General features: G+C 36.1%; 1 protein-coding gene across 1 annotated transcript in view; it reads right to left on the reverse strand.

Annotated features, from left to right (window-relative positions):
- The window catches only part of ATF6 (activating transcription factor 6), a 168,229-nt gene that overhangs the window by 67,153 nt on the left and 80,866 nt on the right, over positions 1-20,210 (reverse strand). The window contains exons 13-14 of the mRNA XM_003785761.3: positions 16,079-16,146; positions 11,966-12,077 (exon numbers count right to left, since the gene is read on the reverse strand). Coding sequence (XP_003785809.1) covers positions 11,966-12,077; positions 16,079-16,146 — 180 coding nt within the window. The remainder of the gene's footprint in view (positions 1-11,965; positions 12,078-16,078; positions 16,147-20,210) is intronic.

The raw sequence follows: 20,210 nt of genomic DNA on the forward strand, positions 1-20,210 counted from the left end.
GGTAGAGTGCTGTGGCATCACAGCTCACAGCAACCTCCAACTCCTGGGCTCAAGCGAGTCTCCTGCCTCCGCCTCCCAAGTAGCTGGGACCACAAGGGCCTGCCACAATGCCCGGCTATTTTTTGGCTTCAGCCGTCATTGTTGTTTTGGCGGGCCTGGGTTGGATTCAAACCCACCACCTTAGGTGTATGTGGCTGGCGCCTTAGCCGCTTGAGCCACAGGCGCAGAGCTGCTCTTTAGCATTATTAAAAACTGGCTTCTTATTTAAAATTTAAAAGACTTTTGATATCCCAAGGATTAATTTAAATATGATTTTTTAAATCTGGTTTTAATTTCATACACTTTTATTTTTCTTTGTACAGTCCTACTGCACATAAGCAAACAAAAATTGTTTTTCAACTTTCTCCATACTTTGCTGTAAAAACAGAAAAACATGAATACACATGTGGAACAAACATTGACTTATTTTCCTTTACAACATCTGTCAAGCATAAAACATAAGCTCTATTTTTACATTTATATGTATACGAACTAACCACAATAGTAACTATTGACCTTACACTCTATCTTTATATCCCTTTTATGCTAAACACTTGTCTCTCTCTCCCTCCCCTTTACTTCTCTTTCCAATTAACTATATCCAGGCTACATCCTCTTTGCCTTAGTGTCAGATTTATAAAACTCATCATTTAATTCCTTTTCCATTCTCTCCTATCTCAAATCTGAATTCTGTTCTGATTACTCTACAATAAATGCAATCTTAAGTCACCAACGATTTCTATGTTTAACAAGCCAAAAGGGTTTTCCATTTCTCATTCTCAGAAAGCTTTATAACATCCGAAACCGCTGACCATCTCCTTTTTGAACTCTTCTTCCTTGATTTCCATGTTTATCATGCCACGGCACTCTATCGAGGGCCACAAGGTGAGACTCTCTCTCAATAAAAAAAATAAAGAAAAGAAAATTGAAATAAAATAAACAAGTTACTTTTTCCCCTTCATCTTGTATTTTACTCTTCTAATTCTCCTTGTTTATTTCGAGTAATTTCTTCTCTGATTTCCTCCGGGCTCCTGTTCCTTCCACACTATTACTTTAAGTAGTATAACGTTTGGTTTTCTACAAGGCTTTGTATTGATCTCTTTGGAAAATGAACCTGAAGTAGCTCAAAATGTGTTTTGGAAAGAAAGATCAGTGGAATTAAAATCCATCCAAGTTGATTATTCTGAAAGATATGATATTTGGGTATAAAAGTTTTAGAAAAGCAATATAGGGAAGTGATCAGTAACACAGATCTGGAGCAGACTTTTTAGGTAAAATTCTAGCTCTGCCACTTTCAAACTATGTCACAATGGACAAATAAATTAACTTCTGTGTGCCTCAGCTTCTCCATCTATACAATGAGGATAATAAATACACCTACCATGTAGAAATACTATTAGGATTACAGACTGTTATACTGTATACTGTATAAGTAACTATTAAATTACAAAACTGCCAGCTATTAAACAAATCAAACTCATTAACTACAGGCCTGCCTTATAAGTTGACATTTTCTTGTTTTTATTATAGTTATTTTTCAAAACTCTTAAATATACTAACTCCACTAGACTGAATCATTTTAGTAACTTCAAAGAGTTTAAAGCAATAACTATAGCTTTCTACAAGGATAGCACACACAGAGAGAAAAGAAAATTTTAGATTTCTAGAGCTAGAACAAAAATGCAAATGTACACTAACTTTATTATTATATAAATAAAGAAACTAAAGATAAGTAGAACCAAGTAATTTGTCCAAACTGGGGTTTGAATGTAGGTATGTAAGGTCTGTGCCTATGAGTTAATTAAAAGTACATTCCTTCCTCACATATTCATGATGTGAAGAAATAGTCATAGTTCCATTCTGAGGAAATATTTCTTCCCTAATTATAAAAAAACTGAAATTTGGGTGATGCCTGTGGCTCAAAGGAGTAGGGTGCCAGCCCCATATGCTGGAGGTGGCGGGTTCAAACCCAGCCCCGGCCAAAAACTGTAAAAAAAAAAAACCAAAACAAAACTGAAATTTGATGAAAACTTTGCACTATCAATTAATTAAATCCTGCCTTTTTTAGTATAACCTTAGAAGTCTTTCAGGAATGATTCTATTTCACAGCTCAAAGTCCATCCACTTCAAAGGAGACTATATATTTTTAAAATTTCCATTGTTATCCAAATTACAAAAGTAATTTTAAACATTTTTTGAGAAAAATGTCCTGCTTTGTTTCTGGAAACTCCACCTAGTAATCTTTTGAACAGTAGGACATAAAAAATAAAGGTGCAAAAATAAACAGCTAGTGGTCTCAGTGGTTAGCATTTATTTAGGACTAGCTCTGCACAGTGTGCAATGCATTACGACAGAGCTTGTAAAGACAGAAAAGAACAAACAGATTTGATCCCTGCCCGGAGAAAGCATGCAGCCTAAAAAGGGGAAATTGAACAAATGTTTACAGAAAACACATTATAAGATTACTAAATAGAGCACCAAAATAAACAATTATGAAATTATCCCAACTCAGATGGCTCTGTCCACTATTCTAAGAATTTTGAAGACTTCAAAATTAATCATGAGTTGTAAGTCCTCTTAGTCAATGGTCATATACAAATCTAGTTATACAGACTACTGAACAATCACTTTTCAAACATAAAGCAAGTTGTTTTGAGTTTGCAATTAAAAAATCCAATTAACAGACTTTCTTTTGTTAGCTAGCAATTTGTTACAGAGCCAAAGAACAAATGATAAAATCCTCTAAAACCACACAACAGGTAACTCCTATTTAATACAGAGTTTGAGATCAAAAACTTTTGATCTCAAGGATCTAGCATGCCATATACAGAATCCATAATAAAATATATTTATATACAAAAATCTCCACTCTTTTCAATGAGCGGCTCTAAGGAATCAATAATTAAGACAGTTCCTCTATTTTGGCTAAACTATTTACTTTTTAAGACAAAGCAAAGGTATTTCTTTTCCAACATGTTGAGAATTTTAGATATTATTTAAAAAGAAAGCAGAAACTTTCAAGGCCTATTTATTCTATTCCCTGGTTTGAAATCTGAACTTTTATTATAATCTTTCAAACCATTAAGATGGCCTCTTTGCCAACTTGTCCCAGGAACAGAGGTCCGTTCCCTGTCTATGGTGAATGTATCCTGCTTTGTAACCTTTCTTACTCTGTAAGCCTACCTTTCTTTTCCTCAATAATCTTCCTCATGCTTGCAAAAAAAAAAAAAAAAATTAAGTTATCCTTTAGTATTATGAAAGTATAACTTAATAAAATGCTTAATCTATAATGAGGTAATTAACAAGAAAAATTTTGAAGTTGTGTAATAATTCTACCAAAACTGTCCAGCAGACTTGGCAATAAAACATGCTGTTTGGGAAAGTTAGAGTAATTTATTATTTACTCTGTATGTTATCAATAAGCACCAGAATGAACATTAAAAAAAATTATAGTAAATTTGAATGCCTCAATTATTACCTTAGTTCTAATGCTAACCATTTTTTGTGTCCTTATCCAAGCTATTTAACCTCTCTATGCCTCAGTTTTCTTAATCCAAAAAATAGTATTAAGAATAGTCCACTGAGTTCCTAAAAATAGGAACTAGTGATATTGTGTATGTGAAAGAGATTTATAAACTACAAAGGCTGCATACATTAAAGTGTTAATATCTGCATATAATGAAATGAAATAGAAAATGGATACATATATACAAGGAATGTTATTGACTTAAAGATTAAGTAAGTATAGGTTAAGTAGATACTCAGACAACTCTGCTTTATTTTTTATAATGTGCTTAACATGAATAAGAATATTTTGCCGTGTATAATATGCTCCTATGTTCAATGTGCATCCATGTTTCTTGCCCAAACTTCAGGAATAAAAACTGTCATTTTTTAATTCAAATTTTTGTTTATATTTAGGTACTTGTTTTTTGGTGTTATAAAGGAATTTTAGCATTTACTTTTTAACATATTCTGGTACAAGAAATTTATGTACCAGTAGCAAATTTATAATATTGGTGCATCATAGAAGGCCAAGAGTTCTTTCACCTTCAATTTTTATATTACTGGTGTCTTCTGAAGAGTCACTTTCCTCATCCTGGCAAATTTCGTCTTCCTCAGTTCCATCCACAGCATTGCTGCTACTCCATTTTTAAAATGATTTCACAACTACTTTCTTCTTGACACTGTTCCACCATCTTAGGATCCACTCACAAACCTGGGAGATGGACGCTTTCTTGATTCTGCCTGTAGGTGTTAAGTTATTACCAGCTGACTGTATCAACAACAGCCGTCACTCTTTTGTCATCCATCCACTCTTCCGTCAGGGCCTTAAAGGGCTTCTTTACTGATAGATCAAGACATTGCAGTTGGCTGGTTAGCCCACGAGGTAACACAGCAGTTGCATTTTCAAGTCTGCTGTGATTGCGTTTTCATGTTGTGTAACATAGGCTTTAAAGTGATCAAAAGCAAGCAAAGCTGGTTTTTTTAAAAGTAATCTTCCAGGCCTTCGCTACCAGACTATTAAATCAGATTTTCATGCCTTCTTCATTCATCCATCCTTTTTCATGTGTGTGGACAATAACTCCATTTGGTATCTTTTCTTTCAGAAATCTTTTTCTTTTAAAGATGATCATAGGTAGTACTTTGTCCCATATGCACAAGTGACTAGAACAATAAGGAAATGCATTTTCTCATGTCTACTAGTTTTAACACCCATGGTCTTTGCTCTTTTGATGTCCACGGTTCTTTTGGATGACACATCAAATTTGATTGGGTGGGACTTTATCCACATTGGTGATTTGGAACAACTGATAACATACAATGTAAGAGTGTACAGCACACTCCCTGGGTATAGGGCTCAACCACAATGTGAACTTTACCTAAGAAATGCAAACAATGTAACCTAATCATCTGTACCCTCATATTAATCTGAAATTTAAAAAAAGATTGATAACATGAGAATGAAATTCCAAAACTTGATTTTCATGCTGGAAGTTTTGGGGCAAGTTTTGTTTGTGTCCTCATGTTCAAACCTTCTGTCTTCATTAAGTTATTGCACCATTTAGGTGTCCCTGAGAAATCATCGGTGTTTTCTTCTCCTGCAGTCCTATTATCCTCTGCTTGCATATGTATCATCTCGTCGAAACAGAGATCCCAGTTTGATGTTGCTCCAATCCAGGGCTTTACCTCCGGCTCCACCTCTGGCCACTTAGGAGGTTCCCCTCGCATTGCCTTCTTCTGTCTTGGCATCTGAAGAAGCTTTTCTTCCTGTTGCCTCCACAATCTAATGACACGCTCTAGGGAAGGAGGTCCAAAGGGCTTCTCAGAAGCTCTCTTCCCATGCTCTTTAGCATACTTAATAACTATTAAAGTTTATAGCACATGAAAACCATTTTGCCATTTTCCAAAGGATTTTCCAATGATTTTTATAAAAATATCAGCTAGATTTCTAGCTCCAGCCTAAAGTATACGAAGAGAAATACATTGTTTTTCATTGGCTGAAAATGCTTTTGTTCCAAGTTCATGGGAAGTTCAACAAAACTGATTACTATATTCTAGGGTATTATTCTGCATGCAGATATTGTTATTGCTTTCTAGAGTTACCCTTTCAATACATAAGAATAAAGAAAAGAATTAAAAACATTTATGAAATTAGTACTATACATGTATCATGAACATACTTATTTTTCCCTTAAAAATGTGGGTAAAACAGTGCACATTATACACATACCCAGCAAAGTACAGTATATTTTAAAGTTAAAAATTAATCAGAAAAACAACAAACTTACATTCCTAAAAGAAGAATTTTTTTAAAGTATCTTTTCTGACACAAGACTTTTTAAAAAGTATCTTTCCAAATTCCTTTTTTCTAGTTAGAATTTGGCTGAAGGGCCATGAAAGTGAAGATAAGAAAATGGCCAAACTCCAAGATCCATGTCTATGCTCAAGTTGGAAACTCTCAGAAACAAAAGAACAAACTATATGATTTTGAAGTAGACTTTATGAACTAATTTCTTTTGATTACTCAGGAAAGTCCCCACCTAGGAAAATTTTATACATATATTAACTGTATGTGTGTGTATACAGATACACATATATATGAATTTATATACATATTTTATATGTACATATAATGTATATATATGCATATACATATAATTTACATGTATATACATGTACATATGCATATTTATATGTATATAAACTAAACAAATTTCTAAGAAACAAATAATACACATTAAGAAAATATGGCTTTGGGCAGCGCCTGTGGCTCAAAGGAGTAGGGCGCCAGCCCCGTATGCCAGAGGTGGCAAGTTCAAATCCAGCACCAGCCAAAAACTGCAAAAAAAAAAAAAGAAAAAGAAAAAAGAAAATATGCCCTTCTTCATGTGTTAAGTATTAATATAGGTATTAATTTAGGAAATATCATTGCTGTTTTTTGAAATTATTATGGCCATCCAGAGGAATAAACATCTGGCAACATTTTAAAGAAATAACATCATCAGTTATTTGCAATACTCAGGCCATTTTCTATAGTTTTCCCCAAGTTTCAAGTTTCTGGCTCATGTTGCTTAAATATGTACAAATTGCAAACACCATCCCTTCACCAAATAAGAGAGCAGTGAGGTCTAACGATAATCCATTCCAAAATGCTTCCACCAAATATTAAAAAATGAGGATGCAAGTACTTCAAAGTTCTATCTACTAGTGTAGAAAGTTAAAGACTACATGCAAGTGATTTCTTTAGTGCTAAAGCCTGAATATTCAGAGACAAGAAAAAAATACTAAAATACTAAAAGGTGATGAATCAGTGATTAGAAAATGATAAATCCAAAGAGAATGAGAGAGAGTCCTAACAGTCTTCTTGAATATACAGAGACAAGACAAAAAGCTGATGTATCTCAGACTAGTGCAACCATAAATAGGGAAAAGAGAGATAATCTCTAAATAAACTTTCTGCTGGAATTTAGCACAGCTTATGTTACACTTCTTGGATCAGTAAAATAGAATCAAATTTCTTTAAGCAAAACAATGTAAGAATACGTTTTAAATGATCATGAAAAACAACAACCTTACATACCTAAAACTATTCTGTTGAGTAAGCACTGCGTCATAGACATTGTGCTCAGTGCCAGGAGGGTGATACAAAAACATATGATACTTTCTGCTTTTAAAAGGATTATAATATCAATGAGATGATGAGCCTTTTGGATCACTTAGGAACCAATACAAGTATGAATATAAAGAAAAGGCAGGTGCTGGTATGATAAATAGTTTACGAAGCTCAGAAGAGTGGACCTAGGCTCTTTCTTTCACATAACACTGCTAGCTTATAAAGCAAGAGGATATATTTAACGAAATCAAGTTTATTTCCCTGGTCACCAATCAATGGACCATGGATCATGAGCCAAGACTGCCAGAGCAATTCTTCATAAGAGATGATGACAAATGACTCAATCAAACTGTCTTTGTGCTTCAGGAACTTCAATCACCAAGATGTGAAAAAGATGAAAGTGGAATCATGGGAGCTACTATTGAAAAAGGAGTGACAACAAGCCACTATTCCACTTCTTCACAGAACTAGCGTACATCCTATTCCATGAAGCACAAGTACAGAGGGACCATTTGGGCCCTCAGCTAGTTCCTTACACTTCTATAATTCCCATTTATCTTACGATAAGTCCTTATTACTTAAAGTTATCCTTACAATCCATGTTATATGTATATGAAAGAAGGGGTGAAAACAGCCCAATATGACACTGTATCTAGAATACAGAAACTACAAGGAGGAGAGAAAGAGCCCTGAGGCAGCCACATAGCTAAAGCTGTATATAAACATATATATAAATATATTGCTATATTGTACATGTATTTGTAGCAGATGAAAAGACATGTTTAAGTGTTTACTTTTGATTCGAGGGACAGGTACTGAAAACAGAACATACACAAGAAATAAAAGTGTTCTAAAAGAAGGCATCTCTCTCATTTGAAAAAGAAATATCAAATAAGTGGAAATAATATGGCAAACTGACATTCTCAGCTATCTGAATCAAAAAGAACCTGTTCTTAACGAAGAACTGCCCCCAGAAAAATTTTAAAAACAAAAAAATCCTTTCCCCATTATATAATGGTGGATACAGTAGACAAGAAAGCAGCACTTAAGGATGATATTGGGATATTTATTGAAAATATAAGTAAATTAATATTATTTCTCTGCCTTTCTTCTCAATGTTACCTTTTCTGCCCCTTTAAAGTCACTTTCTTATCTAATTTTACATGATCTTTCCTCAGTATTTTTTTCTGTCCCATGCTCTTGAATTCATTTTCTTGTATTATTTAATCAACGTCTTCCCTTTCTAAATAGACTATCATACAAAAGCATTAAGAAATAAGTATTAAATTCAGTTGGATTTTTCTTATCAGTTATACTACAGGCAAAATGATTTGGAAGTTTGAAAAAAAGTTATTTCCCTTCCCTGCTCTCCAAATCCTACTAAAGCAAGTCAAAAAGGGCAAAATACTTATAGGGAAATAAGTTATGAATGCCTGGAACAAAAGTGCAAAATAGGTTACTATGTTAGGGGTAAAAACTCTTAAGGAAAGTCAGAAGAACAGAGAAGGTTTTGAGCCTTTCTCGGGACTACTGGGATCATGAGCATTCTTTCTTGTTGACCTATAACAAGGACTTAACAGTTATCAAAGAGTGTGTCTGCTTTACAGAAAATAATTTCAGACTCGGCGCCTGTGGCTCAAGTGGCTAAGGCGCCAGCCACATACACCTAAGATGGCGGGTTTGAATCCAGCCCAGGCCTGCCAACAATGATGGCTGCAACCAAAAAAAAATAGCCGAGCGTTGTGGCAGGCGGCTGTGGTCCCAGCTACTTGGGAGGCGGAGACAGGAGACTCGCTTGAGCCCAGGAGTTGGAGGTTGCTGTGAGCTGTGATGCCACAGCACTCTACCCAGGAGGACAGCTTGAGGCTCTGTCTCAAAAAAAAAAAAGAAAAAGAAAAAGAAAATAATTTCAGTAGCTCAATGATAATGAGATTAAAGGGTATAAGAACACAGAGTGTGAGGGTGGGTAAGTTTGGGGAAAAGTTGGTTTATTAAATAATGGTATACTAAACAGTCAACTTCTATGCTTTTAGACATTAAAATATTTTGTTAAATACATGTCCAATTATAAAAAAAAATGGCTTGGTTATTGGCTTTGTTATAAATGTCTGGTTCATGCCAAGCAAAAACTCGAGGTTTCAGAATCTCTGTATTTCTGAATTTCTGATGCAGGGTCAATTACAATAATTTCTGTCAATGTAATTAATTAAGAGCTTAAGTGGTTCTACACAAGAAATGAAGCCCCTTTTGTCTTTTTGATGAAATTGTTAGGAGAATATTTTACATTGAAAGATGAAAGACAAGACCAAGCATGAGATTATTTATTATTTCTTTCATTTTCATTTAAGCAAGAGCAAAGAAAATACTCCAGGTATAGAAGAACTAAATTCCTATCCTATAACATAATTTATTATCATCAGGATAAAATTAACTTCCTTTTTCCAACTGTTAAAACAAAACAAGGAAAAATGAAACAGACTGTTGTTTTATTACCTAATTAAGTAGAGGTTTAAAAATACTAAAAGGTGGGGGTGGTGCATGTGGCTCAGTGGGTATGGCGCCGGCCCCATATACCAAGGGTGGCGGGTTCCAACCGGGCCCTGGCCAAACTGCAACAACAACAACAACAAAAATACTAAAAGGTGATGAATCAGTGATTAGAAAATGATAAATCCAAAGAGAATGAGAGAGTTGAATATTAAAAGGTGGGGGGCAATGTACTTTCAACAGCACTTACACAGAAAACTAATGAGAAATAGCTTTTCATGGATGCAAAAATATGTAATGCATATGTTTTACAAAATAATACCATCCATTTTCTTTTATAAAAATGCAATCCCCTTAAAGCTAGAATTATTTTCTGTATAAAAAAATCCTTATTTTCTTCCCTTAGAAAAAAATTACTAATCATGACTATAAGCCAAGGCTTGAAAATTGCTACTTCTAGTATACATTCTATAGCTTTGATCAAATAATAGAGTAATCACCCTGAAGCTAAGAAAAACTATGGCTATTTGAGTGTTAAAAACATTCCTCTACAGAAATTAATATACATTTCAACACAATCCTTTTAAACCCAGCAAGTCTCTTCTTCATACTGCTAGATCCCATTCTTGAAAGTTTATTCATTGTTTTCCCACTACTTTGAACACAATTACTTCCACAGTAAAGCAAATATTTTGTTTTCATTGGCCAACACAGTTGGGGGAAACCCTGTTCTCAGCCGCCCCCTTGCTGCTGAAAAGAAACTTTGAGGCATTACAGAAATACACCAATTATATCTGAGAAAGGAAAATGAGCACAGGGAATTTTGTGAAAAGACAGAGAGCATGAGATGGCATGGCTACAGTAGTAATATTCCAAATCTGTTAGCATATTTGATTAATATCTGAAAAATATATAAAATGCTTGATGTCCCTAGTCTTTGCCAAAGTTTTCTGTTCCTGAAAATCTGAGCTGCTAGATATTTATACCTTAGGAAAAGAATTAACTGAGAATTTCAGTGAGAGTGATAAGAACCATCAGAGAATGAACTGTTAACTTTATTGCTATATATACAGTCATGCCTCGCTACACATGGGGGACTGGTTCCAGGGCCTCCCTGTGCACCCAAATCCCTGTATATTCAAGTCTAGTAGTAGGCCCTGTATGAAAAATCAGCTGTCTGTATGTGTAGGTTTGCATCCTAAGAATATTATATTTTTGATCCTCATTGGGTTGAGAAAAATCCACATATAAATGAACCCACATGTTTAAGGATCAAACTGGATTTATTTCTACCCCCCCCCATTTTGTTAAAAAAAAAAAAGAAGAAGAAAGACAAAAGAAGGCAGGCACAGGGGCACACACCTGTAATACCAGCTACGAGGGTTGTTTGAGCCCAGGAGATTGAGCTCAGCCTAGGCAACACAGTGAGACTTCTATCTCTTAAAATAAGAAATAAAAGAAAGAAGGGTTTGGGATACAAAGCACCTAAAAATTCTAACAGGGGTGTCCAACCTTTTAGTTTTTTTGAATCACACTGGGAGAAGAAGAGTTGTCTTGGGCCACACATTAAATAAACAAACACTAATGAAGACTGGTGAGCAAAAAAAGAAAGGTCTGTGCATAATTTTCATGATATCCAACACCACAGGTGAGCAAAAAGTCCTCACATAATCCATATTTGGCCTGTGGGCCACAGGGTGGACACCTCTAAAACCCATTCACGTGCTCCTGGGGTTAACATACAACATTTAAACAGAAATATTCATATGAAAACTCTATGAAGAACACGTACTATTTTCATTTTATAGGAAAAGTAGGTCAAATGTAAATAGCTATGAATTCTCTTTCCATTTAGTCTAACATTCGTAACATTCAAAAGTGCTGGTATAAACATTTACTTCTGCATAAGCTAACTGATTATTTAACACTTTTGGCAGCAACCAAATGTCTGATCAAGAAGAAAGACAAAAGGAATAGAGAGTTTCAGGAATGCAGATCCAAACATTCCACAATTAATACATTAACCTGCCCATGGCTACTAGTATGGCTACTAAGATGACAAAGAATAAAAATCAATAAATAATTTATATTTTCTAAATACAAACTCATAGACTGACACCGATTCCATGATCTCTTTCATAATGCTAAAAAGCTCAAAGTTAAGCATGTTTATTACAGCACTTAGACTGCCTCACTCACATAGTTTATTTTATATTGCTTCCTATCTCACATAGCTGTATCTTCTTAAGTATTCATCCCAATATCTTATATATACAGCAGGCACTCAAAAATATTTGCTTTATTCTTTCAAGATGAACTTACCCTTCGAAATGACACAACATAAAATGTGTCTCCTCTTCTCCTGATGGCTTCAAAAAAGTCTTGATAACTTCTGGGTGAAGCATAATACACCTGTAGCTCATTCCCTGAGTTTCTAATAAGGTAAGAAAAATGTAACGTATTATTAAAGTAAAAAGGTCCATGTTGTCCCCAAATGCTGCCATTCTAAGGCTATGTCTAAATGACAAGAATCTCTCTCATCCAATATATTACTAGCACTTTGGTAGTAATTTTTATACTAATTTGAAAAGCCCAAGATAAGGATATTTACAAGATCCTGTTCACTAAAGCAACATTCATGTTTCTGAACTAAGACTCTAAGATGCACTAAATATTAAAACTGCCAGAAAATAGATTATTGCATAGGTATGCTTGGTTTTACAATTTTTGGTAATAAAAATCAAGTCTGAGGAAAAGTCATTTTTTACCACTCTTGTCAAATATGTAACGATGTGCTTGCCTAGGAGGCTGTGGAAAGAGATTATGATTTGGAAACAAACAGACTTAGCTTTGAATTTCTGCTATACTCCTCAAGTCTATATTTTTAAGGAAATCAACCTCTCTGAGGAACCTGCCTGCTCATTAATAAAATGAGAATAGGCCGAGCACAGTGGCTCAGGCCTGTAATCCCAGCACTTTGGGAGGCTGAGTTGGGCAGACTGCCTGAGCTCAAAAGTGCGAGACCCAGCCTGAGCTAGAGTGAGACCCCATTTCTAAAAATAGCCAGGCGTTGTGGCGAGCCCCTATAGTTCTAGCTACTTGGGAGGCTGAGGCAAGAAAATCGCTTGAACCCAAGAGTTAGAGGATGCAGAGCGCTATGATGACACAGCACTCTACTGGGGGTGACAAAGGGAGACTCTGTCTCAAAAAATAAAATAAAATAAAATAAGAATAACCAAATAAATCTTGTAGGACTGTTATTGGGGATAATACACATGTATATGTAAACTGCCAAGCATGGGTCCTGCTCCACAGAAGTCACTCAACCATCGCTAGCCATTGCTATTAAAAGCATCATGTAAGTGTACTGATAAAATTAGAAACTAAAATTATAAGCCACACCAGGCCCCAAAAGATACACTCAAATGATACAGTTCTTAACATTGTCAGGTCTTTTAGTGTTTAGGGCTAATATCAAAAAGAGTCAAAGGGATCCTACAGTGCTTCATTTTTCTCCAAAAAGGAAACTTATATATATCAATCACCTTATTAACTTGAGAGGAGAAAAAGACTAACCTAAATGGAAAAGATAATTGAGTCACAAGAACTTCCTCTGAAATAATCGCATTTGCTCACTAGGCCATTTCTCATTATATTTTGAATACACAGTCAATTCTTATTATTTGTTATAGTTATGTTCTAATAAGTCACTGCAAATACTAAATTAGTGAATCCTAAACTATTCTTCTAGAAGAAACATAGAGTTAGGTTCTTGCGACCCTCTGGTTACAGTATTTTTGTCTACCAATCAATATGTAACCTTCATTTATGTGTTTCAGTTTAAAGACACCTTTTAACTGTATTATTCATTCCTTAACTTGAACTCACAATCAACATCACTTAACTCATGCCTGAGTGAAACTTACGTAACACATGTGTATTCTCCATAAAGCACATCGCAGTTCACTTGGACTTAGCAATATGCCTGGGGCGACTTTAAAGAGGAAAATTGCTAGTATAAAGCACAAAATTATAAAAAATGTGGCACTAACTGGACCATTAAAAAAAGCTTTGTTTGTACTGTGAAAGCTGAAACAAGAAGGTAGAATGTTGCTGTGTTCCACCTCCCCTGTGAGCATCTATGCATGTTTGCCAATGACAAAAAAAAAGGCACCTCAAGTATTGACTTTGGGGCTATAAACAAATTTTAGCAGATTTTAGTAGGTGAATTAGCAAACACAGAATCCGTAAATAATGAACATTTACTCTAACTAAAAGTATTTTTAACTAATGAAGAAATACTATGCCATCATAGTATACTTCATAGAATTGATGTATTTTAAAAATAAATGTATAATTGAACGATATAGTCTGGCTAAAAGAGAATTATTAGTTACTATTTAAATATATTTGACTTATCCATTTCAACTGGATAATACAATATCAGAATTTTAAATATTCATGACTGCTGATATGCTGCTCATTGCCATTTAATAGGAAGTCCAGTTAATAACATCATCAATAAAAAGGCTTTCAACTTACTTTTTTTTTTTGAGACAGAACTTCACTTTCTTGCCCTCTATAGAGTACAGTGGCATCATAGCTCACTATAACCTCATACTCTTGGGCTCAAGTGATCCTCTTGCCTCAGCCTCCATGGTAGCCAGAACTATAGGTGCTCACCACAACACCCAGCTATTATTTTTAGAGATGTGGTCTCACTCTAGTTCAGGCTGGTCTCAAGCTCCTGAGCTCAGGCAATCTACCTGCCTTGGCCTCCCAGAGTACTAGGATTATAGGCATGAGCCATGGCGCAGCGCCCAGCTCAACTTACATTCTTTGCTATGTATATTTTTTCTCACTGCCTAGAGCACTGCTAGGCATATAGTAGGCTCTTAGTGAATGTTAGATTAACATTAAGTAAATAGTAAACCATAAGTCAGTTACAGAGCTACAGGTAAAAGCTGAGACTGTCAACTTTTACTTCAGTGATACTACTGTCAATATTATCACATCATCATCACTTACCATGTTTGGAGGCATTCAATATGTACCAAGTACCATGCTAACTGCTGTAAATATATTATCTAATATAAGCATTATATCAACTCTGTGCAGCCAGAATTTTGTAGATGAGAAAACTTCAATTACATTAACCTACTTGAACTCCCAGAGTAACTAAGTGGTGATCATGATTCGAACTCTGTCCAACAGAACAGAAAAAGCTAGCGTGTTAACCATGATGCTATGTTGCTGCCCATATCATCTTTCCTTTTAGTTAGCTATGTCTTGGTGAACACTTTTAAACCTCTAGATATAGCACTCCCTTTGGAATCTTTCAAAATCTTAATAAGTATTGTGTAGTCTGGGTGTAATGGCTCATACCTATAATCCCTGCACTCTGGGAAGCTGAGGCGGGTGGATCACCTGAGCTCAGGACCTGGAGACTACCCTGTCTCTACTAAAATTAGAAAAAACTAGCTGGGCATTATAGCAGGTGCCTGCACTCCCAGCTACCCAGAAAGCTAAGGCAAGAGGATCACTTGAGCTCAGGAGTTTGAGGTTGCTGTGAGCTATGATGCCATGGTACTCTACCCAGGGTGATGGAGATTCTGTCTCAATTTTAAAAAGTATTGTGTAGTAAAAAATGGATGGTAGGGTGCAGTGGCTCACGCCTATAATCCTAGCACTTGGGAGACTAAGGTGGGTGGATTTCCTGAGCTCACAGGTTTGAGACCAACCTGAGCCAGACTGAGACTTGCACCTCTAAAAATAGCCGGCTGTCGTGGCGGATGCCTGTAGTCTCAGCTATTCAGGAGGCTGAGGCAAGAGAATCACTAGAACTTAAGAGTTGGAGGTTGCTGTGAGCTATGATGCCATGGTGAGACTCTGTCTCAAAAAAAAAAATGGATTGTAAGTCAAACAGTTAGGGTCTAAATTCCGATTTTGCCACTTGATTCTATGACTCTGAAAATTACAAAAAATAAATGACTTGCCCAGTTTTTCCATATATATAAAATATACTTTGAGTTATTGTATAGATTTGCAGATAAAATGCATGTAAAGCACTCAGCAGGACACCTGGCATAAAGAACCAAAAAATAACATTCCCTTCCCCTAGGCTCATGAAATGGATGCAAATCAAGAGCAGGAGGGTTGCATTTATTCAAGATTTTTGTCAAAATCATCAATGAACAGCACTCTGACTAAATCTCTATTTAAGGGATTTGGGAGAGATGAACTTTTGAAATTATCTGGCTGTACTCCAACTGCTCAGAAATAATGTATATTATTAATATATATATATAAAACAGTATATAACTGATATAAGAATCATAGATAAGAACAAATTTAAGATGAAAAGTGTCAATTTCCATTTTACCAAAATACCAGCTGGTTACAATTCCCTGGCCAACCACCCCGACACTTTCCTACCTGATACTGCTGGTTTCTGTGTATTGAACAGCCATCAGCTGAGAGTTTGAGCCCTGTTCCAGAGCACCCTGGAAGAGAAAAAAGTTTAATGTCATATAATGAAATTATATGAAGGTCTTCCTACACTGACTCACTCGATATTTACATTTGCTAAACTTTCACTGAAGTATTCATATTCTGACATGAATATGAAGTCCAAATAATAAAACACTAAGAGAAATCAAAGCTCTTTGGGTCACATTCTTGGCTGAGAGATGTGTATTGTGGAGATTAGGACATTTAAAGCACTTCTCATAAAGATTAAAGAAAGAGTCCAAAAGTTTAGTCCAAGCACCGTAAGTTTTATGACCAAGCTACAAGTAGTACTGAACATATAACAACTTATGCTTGACAGCACTTTAATAATTATGTTACTAATGACAAGTTCCTAAGAATATGAAAAATCCATAATCAAACAAGACCCTATTGTTTACTGAGTTAAACACAAAGATCTTAAGACCTACAGACACCTATTGACTATGTCATCATTAAAGAGGTATCACTGATGACTCTTTAGGCAAAAGAACAGTTCAATCTGGAACCATTAGTGACCCGAAAATGGTACGTGGGAAACCCGTCTTTCACACAGCATGTTTGGTATATTGACCTTCAGAAAAGTTTTAGAAGAGTACCAGAGTTCAGGGCAGGGCACAGTGGTTCATACTTGTAATCTAGCTCTCTGGAGGTGGAAACAGGTGAATTGCCTGAGCTCAGGAGTTGGAGATCAGCATGAGCAAGAGCAATACCCTATCTCTACTACAAATAGAAAAACTAGCAGGGAGTTGTGGAATGCCTACTATGACCTTTCAAACAAAAAATTCAAAATAGCTGCCCTGAAGAAGCTCAATGAACTTTAAGACAACACAGAAAAGGAATTCAGAAGCCTGCCAGAGAAATACAACAAAGAGATTGAAATAATTTTTTAAAAAAATCAAGCAGAATTCTGGAATTTAAGAATTCAACTGACAAACTAAGAAATGTACCAGTCTTCCAACAACAGAATTGATCAAGCAGAAGAATTAGTGAGTTTGAAGACAGGATAGCTGAAAATACCGAGAAGAGAAAAAAAGAATCAAAAAGAAGGAAGCATACCTACAAGGTCTAAAAAACAGCCTCAAAGGGGGCAGATCTAAGAGTTATTAGCCTTAAGAGGAGGCAGAGAGATTGGGGCAAAATGTTTATTCAAATAAATGAAATTTCCTACTTTATCTTATACTACCCATGGTTTGGAAGTCTACTTTATCTGATTAATATAATCACTCATACCAGCTTTTTAATGCTTAATGTTTGCATGGTATACATATTTTTCACTCTTTAATATTCCATTTGTTTGTATCTTTATATTTAAAATGTTTTGGGGTTTTTTTTTTGAGTCAGAGTCTCACTTTGTTACCCTTGTTAGAGTACCATGGTGTGAAGGCTCATAGCAACCTCAAACTCCTGGGCTCAAGAGATTCTCTGGCCTCAACCTCCTGAGTAGCTAGGACTATAGGCACCTGCTACAATGCCCAGCTATTTTTAGAGATGGGGTCTTGCTCTAACTCAGGCTGTTCTTGAACTCCTGAGCTCAAGCAATCCATCTGCCTCGGCCTCCCAGAGTGCTAGAATTATAGGCTTGAGCCACTGGCCCCTAAAATGTTATTTCTTATGAACAGCATATGGTTGGATCATCCCTTTAAAAAAATCTAGTCTAATAACCTCTGTCTTTTATTTGATGTATTTAGCCCATTGAACTAAATTATTAATATGATTGGATTTAAGTCAACCATCTTCGTGTATCTATTTATTTATTTATTTTTAGATTCTGTCTCACTTTATTGTCCTCAGTAGAGTCCCATGGAGTCACAGCTCACAGCAACCTCCGACTCCTGAGCTTAGGCGAGTCTCTTGCCTCAGCCTCCTGAGTAGCTGGGACCACAGGCGCCCACCACAACACCTGGCTGTTTTCTTTTTCCTTGTTGCAATTTGACTGGGGCCAGATTCGAACCCACTACTCTCGGTATATGGGCCCGGCACCCTACCCACTGAGCCACCGGTGCCACCCCCTTGCTGTATTTTTTATTTATTCTACTTGTTCTTTATTTGATTCTCTTTTGCTGCCATCTTTTCCTTGAACTACACTATTTTTTAGTATTCCATTTTCTTTACGTTAGTTTGTAATGGCTGCTATAAAGATTATAGTTTGATCTTTAAAGAACACTAAGCACCCCTTCTACAGCAAACACTCATGAAAAATTAAAGACAAGGCAAAAAAAACCCCACATTTAAGCCAAGAATCTTAATCTAATTTTTCATAAAGTCCATTACACCAGTTGTGTGAGATTATCTACTCACACATACCTACAAGGTATGTTATCTACTGGCAATGATCTATTCTTGCCTCCTGTGCTCTACCCTAGACAGCAAAGGATGGAAGCTTGAAACCTGTATTACTCAAACTACTTTGCCATCAGTGTTCTGAGTATAATGATTAAAAGCCCATGTTTCTTGATGTCCTTATAATGTACTTTTGAACATATCACATACTACTTCCAATTAGTATCCAAATAATCAAGTAGTTAAGATGTTTCCATTAGCATGTAACCACATAAAACTGGTGAAATGCAGTATTTCCCATCCAAATATATAACCACTTTCTTATGGCTATTCCATTTCTCTATTCCCATGTATAGGGATTACCCTGAAATAATTTCCTTCACTTCCTCCTCCATTATTACTTCCCTGAATCCATTTCAATCGCCTTTTGTTATGGCTACTTCAATGAAACAACTTTCATCAAGGTTAACAACTTTCATCTGTTGCCAGGCAATAGTGCAGTGGCTCCTGATACTCACAGCAACCTCAAGCTCCTGGGCTTAAGCAATCCCTCTTGCCTCAGCTTTCTGAATAACTGGGACTACAGACGCATGCCACCACACCTACTTAATTTGTCTATTTTATATAGGCACAGAGTCTTGCTCTTGTTGGCGTCAAGTGATCCTCCCTACACAGCCTTCCAGAATGCTAGGATTACTGGTGTAAGCCACCATGCCTGGCCCACATTCCTCTTCTTAGAACCCTTTGTTTAGTTAGATGACCACTGTTTATGCCTGCAATACCCAGAACCTGGGAGGCCAAAGTGGGAGAACTGCTTGAGGCCAAGAATTTAGCCTGGGTAACATAGCTGCAAGATCCCATATATGCAGAAAATAAAACAATTAGTGGGACATGGTGGCACAGTACTATAGTCCTAGCTACCCAAGAGTCTGAAGCAAGAGCCTCACCTGAGCCTATGAGTTCAAGATTACAGTGAATGAGCTACAATCATACCACTGTACCCAAGTCTGAGCCAACAGAACAAGATCCTACATCAAGCAATCAATCATCAATAAATAAATAAATAACACAGCTTTCTTTGCTTGGGTTTTGGGAAACCACCATCCTACATCTTATCTTACCAGTCACCTACCCCTCTTCCTTCTCAAGTTCTGATTCTTTTCTTTCAGCCTCTAATGTTGGAGTTGACCCATGGCTCAGTTCCTCACTCTTTTCTTTTCTCTTTAGTTTCTCCCTAGTTAATATCATCTCCAATTAAATGTCAATTCCCAGCCTCGCTCCTAAATTCCAGCCCTAGAGATTTGATTGTCCACTTGATTTCTCCACTTGATGTCTAATAGCCATATCAAACTTGACATTTCTATAACTCTAAACTCTTGCGCCCAATTTTTCCTTCCCCAGTCTTAGTCTACTAAGTAAATGGCATTGCCATTCATCTATCTACAGCATAGGAGTTAGCACTGGTTCCTTTTTATTTTACATCAACAATTTCTATCAGCTCTACTTTCAAAATATACTTGGCATCTAAGTACTTTCCTCCACCTTCACATCTACCACAATAGTATGGGCCACAACTCTCTCTCACCTAGACTACTGAAATGTCTTCTTAACTGGTCTCCCTACTTCCAGTCTTGGTCTTTGTATTGGTCTACTTTGAATAGCAGCTAGTGGTTTTTAAAAATATCAATCAGATCTGGGGTGGCGCCTGTGGCTCAATGAGTAGGGCGCCGGCCTCATATACCGAGGGTGGTGGGTTTGAACCTGGCCCCAGCCAAAC

Source organism: Otolemur garnettii, unplaced genomic scaffold (assembly GCF_000181295.1).
Source record: "Otolemur garnettii isolate 467f Iridium unplaced genomic scaffold, OtoGar3 scaffold00016, whole genome shotgun sequence".
In the NCBI taxonomy this organism is placed as follows: Eukaryota; Metazoa; Chordata; class Mammalia; order Primates; family Galagidae; genus Otolemur; species Otolemur garnettii.